The 6,012-nt window shown below is 31.5% G+C and overlaps 1 protein-coding gene across 1 annotated transcript in view; it reads right to left on the minus strand.

Annotated features, from left to right (window-relative positions):
- The window catches only part of LOC139513823 (proton myo-inositol cotransporter-like), a 30,928-nt gene extending 25,296 nt beyond the window's left edge, over nt 1–5,632 (minus strand). The window contains exon 1 of the mRNA XM_071302649.1: nt 5,116–5,632. Coding sequence (XP_071158750.1) covers nt 5,116–5,515 — 400 coding nt within the window. The 5' untranslated portion in view covers nt 5,516–5,632. The remainder of the gene's footprint in view (nt 1–5,115) is intronic.
- Nucleotides 5,633–6,012: the final 380 nt, after the last annotated feature.

Here is a 6,012-nt window from a genome sequence, read left to right on the forward strand (position 1 = left end):
GGTTGGTTCCTATTAAAACGTTCAAATCTGCTGCATTTGTTTGCACCCGTACCAAGTCAGGAACCTGATGTTCAATAGTTGTCGGATGTTAATGTGTTTAATAACTGTTTTTCGTTTCTCGTTTTTAAATAGATTAGACCGTTGGTTTTCCCGTTGATTGGTTTAACATTCGTCATTTGTAAGGCCCTTTATTTCTTGCTGTTCGGTGTGAGCCAAGGCTCTGTGTTGAAGCCAGTACTTTGACCTATAATGGTTTTTCTTTTACAAACTCTTTTACTAATTGTGACATGGCACTCATAACACAGCTTCTTATATCTATCTATATATATATATATTGATTTAGTTTATCTAAATATTTTGAGTTGTTTTTGTATAATGCAGTGAGATTGTGTCAAATTTTCATTCCTTCTACAACTTTTCTTTACAAAACAAAGATTTTGATCCCATGAATTAAGGCCATAATTCATCATTACTCAGTTCATTTTTCAAAAAGACGCCTAGTTAACGACTTTAATGCACCCACCTAACATACGGCTATATTAAATATCATTCGAAAGCGTATTACCTGTACTCTCTGTTTTGCCCGGTCGTCAATAATTCGTACCTATCAATTTTCGTCAAATCAACGTTAAAGGTTATAATTGAAAGTTCCTAAATTTTGCAAGATTTAAATGAAATGCCATTTTCTGATACTTGTACGATTTTTTTCTTCTAAAAATTATCTAAACATTTTAAACATATTATCATAACTCGAAATCAAATGCAAACTTAAATGTTGATTCCGCTTAATTTACAGAAAATTGCATTTCTTGTAAAAAACCTCCAAAATATCATAAAATGCATATCTGAATATTTTCTGAAGTTTGAATATTTGTTTGTAAGAAATAGAATAGATTTATCGTTTTAGGCCGAGGGATCTTTTTTATCTTTTCAAACTTCAACTAATATGATTTAGGTCCAAATGCAGCCTTCCAATAAAGATTTTGTAGTTGCCCTTTAAAACACCAGCTGTAAATGGGGATCATTTTGCTTTTATTGTCTGGATAATATTGCCAATATGGCAGATAATGATCAACCATATTTAAAAGAAAGGGTAATGGAAGAACTTTAAGGGAAAAAAAAGGTATATTAGGTAAAAAAAAAAAAAAGAAGGTTTTCCAATGTGGAAAGACATGTAACGAAGTTTATTCTCGTTCAATTTTCGAATGAAAACTGTTTGTACATGCGCTTTTCAATATCAAATCCGGCGAATTCCTTTTTATGTAAGACCATTATTATATACTTTATGAGTTGTTTTATCAAGTATGACTGAAAATTAATAATTTAGATTAATTAAGATTGAATACCCTTCCTGATATTGGTTTGAGTAGCACATTTCGGTAGAGTGTTTTAAAAGTTTTGTGTGTTTGTCCTACTTTTTCACCGTGGTCATGCTGTCATCTGTTTTCGACTATGGGTTGAGACTGCCGCCTTGTCATTTCATTCCTTCTTTCAACCAAAGAAGAAAAAAACCACAAGGTTCAAAGATGAGCGAAACAAAAATAACAGATATTAAAACTCAGATATTTGATGCAAAATATATAAAAGTAAAACAACAAAAGTTAACGAAAATTCAAAACGGAAAGTCTCTTATCAAATGACAAAACCAAAACCTGAAACACATCTAACGATTAGAAAACAAAACTTGTAATGGACAATGTTCCTCAAAAATGCACATATGGGGGTTATACGTGATGGGATTTGTTTCATAATAGGCATATTCAAATAGAGTTTAAAAAAAGTAATCTTTTAAAATATCTGAATGTTAGTCAAATTGTTTTATTAACCCATGTTTTTTGCACGTTTACATAATATTATGTACGGGTTTTTTTTAACTTATATATCACTCTTATTGTTGTAAGATCTTCGCACCATTAGAAAAACAAACTTAATAAATATGAAAATAAAGTGAAACTGAGAATCAACTAAAGACGCTGTCAGATCAACAACAGAGGTCTCAGTGCACAAGGCATATCCACAAACATAATTCAAGGTTAGATGACTTAAAACCAATTAAAAAACTGGATAAATAAAGGCAACAGTAGTATACTGCTGCTCAAAAGTCATATATCGATTGAGAGAAAACAAATCCGGGTTACAAATTAAAACCGAGGGAAACACATCAAATATAAGTAGAAAACAATGAAATAACAGACACACTGAAGTGCGACAAAATACAAACAAATGACAATGCAACATACATAGTAACGAACTAGTAACAAATTCCACTGGATAAATTCAACCACACTTGTCATAAATAACAATTGTATTGTTATTTATAATAAAATAACTTCATTTTACCATATTTATTCTTAATTTACATGTACTATCTTTAGGTTAATATGACATTGTCCAACCAATGCTTAACAAATGATCTACTAAAATAGTACTATTTTTCTCTAAATGCCTTAAAATATTGTATGGCACATCTACATAAACTTTTGATAAAATCATGGCCAATTAAATTTGAAATAATAGTGTAACATTTCTGTTTCTATTTTAAAAGCAACATTACTTGTAACATTTAGCCGAAGTCAACATCAATATCAAAACTGCTTAGTTTTGTAAGGGGTTGCCTATTTTTACACAAGGTAATTGCTGATTGGTAGAGTTTTTATTGTGACAGTCATTTCGTTCTTGATACTAATAACTAAAACTAATTCATTATTAATGGGGATTGCCAGTTTTCCTGCCGATCGTCGTGGTTATCTTGGGCGCTACGTGGGGATAAACAAATAAAAACTGATCGCCGCTAAATACTCAAATAACCAAAACTAATGACAGTGTGTGTATATATTAACTTTTCAGGGAGTGTATGTATTGTTTTTGGGAATTGCTAGAATTTCCATTAAAAAAATAATTTAAGTAAATATAATTGCGAAAGACTCAATATGTTTATAAGAATTACGTACTTTGATAAGATTAAATAACTTGACCAGGCATACAGAACATTTCAGTGACTAGCTTATAATAATGTTCACCTCCCAAATCTGTGCAAATGCAGTATAAGCAACAAAGGAAACGTATACATATTGAAAATTGAAATATCAAAGTTTCGCTCCAAAACTTTCCCCTTCAAGCATGATTGACCTGTGTATTCTGTCCTGTAACATTTTTGCACTTTTAAAATTTGTGTTTTTTAACCTATTAATATTGGCTTCATACAAAATGTTTTAACAAAGAACAGCTAAAAAGTTATCTTTTACAGATGGTGTTATTTTTGGCAACTTCAAGGTTGTTATAATTGGCTGTTTTATTAACAAGAAGTGTTATTGCAGAAATTAACTATGTCAAAAACGTCCTAAACACTAAATTAAGTATGTTATTTGGTTTCATGGTGAATAACATTTGAATCACAGACAAAGATTTTGGTCTTCATGCATTTTTGTCATTTTCAACGGAATTTCTTGAAAACGGCACTCTTTACTAAAAATCCGACATTAATATTCTAAAGTGCATTTGATAAGATACTATTAACATCTGTCCTAACACAATTCCATATGTCCATACAAAATGTTATTATTCAGAAGACAGAATATGCAAAAATGCTGACATCTTGTAAAATTATAAGTTGTCTGTCCTTGACCTTTCGTTGTGATTTGACGGAAACTGCACCATACGAATTGTTGACGACCGGGCAAAAACGATAGTACAGATGTTGTGCTTTTGAATGTTATATGATTTACCCGTATGTTAGGTGGGTGCATTAAAAATAAAGTTGTATGGTTAATGTCACTCGTCTATGTACCATCTATCATATCGTATACTTTTACATTTTGTTGTAGACTTTGTCCCTTTTAATGGTACCGTACGAATAGTTTACGACCAGACAACGAAAAAGAGATATTCTAATATGACGTTCTTATTTCGCTTCGGATACAAAGCAATTATGTTCTGAATCACATAAAACATGGATTTCACGTGATTGACGTCGCAATTCAAATTGCAACGTCAGGTTTATTTTGAACAATGCTGGATAAAAGTTTAAATGGTTACATGGAAAGATGTGTCGTGGGCACTCATACAACATCTTTCGTCTATTTCATGTATCTTTTTATTTCTTATCGTGAAACGGTTGATTTGGTTTAACGTTGGTTCATCATATCAAAATGGTTGCCTATCGAACGTGGATAATAGGTCCGCTTCGAAGTACAAAAGCCGACTGTTTTTCCTATTAAAATCGAAATATTTTTTCCGTGCCATTGAGCTTTGCTCATTTAAACATGGGTAGGCAATATATTTGTCAAATCTTTATACCGATTGTACATAACCACATCCATAATACAATTGTAGATCATCAAAAACTCAAATTCCCCAAAAAGGTATGCCAAAACAGACAACGGCTATCTATCAATTGGATGTCAAAATCTTAGTGGAATGATTTAACCATTTGATGAACAGTAAATTTACAGAAAAGTGCAAACTACTAGCATGGTAACATCCTTGGAATCGCAACATTAGACAGCAGTGGCATAGACGCAGTATTTTTGAAACCAAATCAAAGGTAGCAGATTTATAATTTTAAACGCTAAAAACGCGTTTTCGGTCAATACATTGATCTCATATATTGTATTATCCTAGACACGGAAATGTTCACACGAATTCAATGACAATTTCAACAACAACAGTAGATGGAAATCGCATTATGCATTTCCATCACTTTTTGATAACATTTTATACATAAATAGATATATTTCACAAATAGTTTATCAAGTGTATATCTGAAAGTATAATTGTATACTTGAAAGTATAATTGCTACATACAAACATCGTTTTCCAGATATTGAGTTCAAGTTTGCATTTTTTTAAATGTTAGAATGTCATTTACCCCTTTAATGCTTTTTGTTTCACTTGTGAACTCCACTTGATTGTATATGGCTTATTTTTTTCCGCTAGAACATTTCCTAGTATAAATCATGCCAATGAACACATGAGCATTGCTGACATCTCATTCTAAGATTTTTGTCAAATACTGATTCAATACTAAATAGTAAAATATTGTAAGTTATAACCACATTATTTTCAAGATGACTTATGATAAATTAAAATACAATTCTACAAATTACTAATACGTACCAATGCCTATACCTAGAATGCCTCTGCCAACAATCAACATCATTGTGTTTTGTGCAATACCTAAAATTATTGCTCCACCTGTGAAAACAATGCTTCCAATGAGAGTAGTTACTTTTCTACCAAAAACAGAATTAAGATATCCGCTGACAAGTGCAAACACTATAGCTGCAGCTATTGTAACACTCACGATGATTTCTTGTGTAAAAGAATCTAACGCAAATTCTTCTTTAAGCAAAAGCATTGCCCCTGAAACAACTCCTGTATCATATCCAAACAGAAATCCTCCAATCGTAGCAAAAAAAGAAAGTGTATACAAAAAACAAGACGATTGTTTCCTTTGAATATTATTAGCCGACTTTAAATTTATCTTTTTCAGTTTATCCTGAGCAATATTCGCCATGTTCGCCTGAGTTGGTACAATTATAAGTGATACAGGCAATTTTTTACTTTATCGTAAAGGAATGTAGTGTGCACGTTTTACTTAAGTGCTCTTTTGATTATTTTTCTATCATATCCTAAAGATTTAGTACGATTTAGATATATGAGTCTCTTTGTTCTTTATATAAGTACAATGACAATCTAGGTATGATAAATATTTCTTTCGTCAAGATAATTATTATCAATATGGACACATAAATTAAATGTTTGAATGATACACCAACGAATTTGATCTAATTTGAAGGGCATGGACACATCATTTATGTCATTGGAAACAAAAGAATGTTCCTCACCGATTTTCATAAAATCCTAATGACGCTCTAAACGACGGAGACCACAAAATTTTCACGGTATAGTTGAATGCTGGATGGGTGAACTGGTGTTAAATTAAAGTCCAGTTGAGGACGAGAACATGTTAGCGTGTTATGAATATGCATCCGACTTTGTACTTTTAAGGTC

This window comes from Mytilus edulis, chromosome 1, assembly GCF_963676685.1.
Source record: "Mytilus edulis chromosome 1, xbMytEdul2.2, whole genome shotgun sequence".
NCBI classification, from domain to species: Eukaryota; Metazoa; Mollusca; class Bivalvia; order Mytilida; family Mytilidae; genus Mytilus; species Mytilus edulis.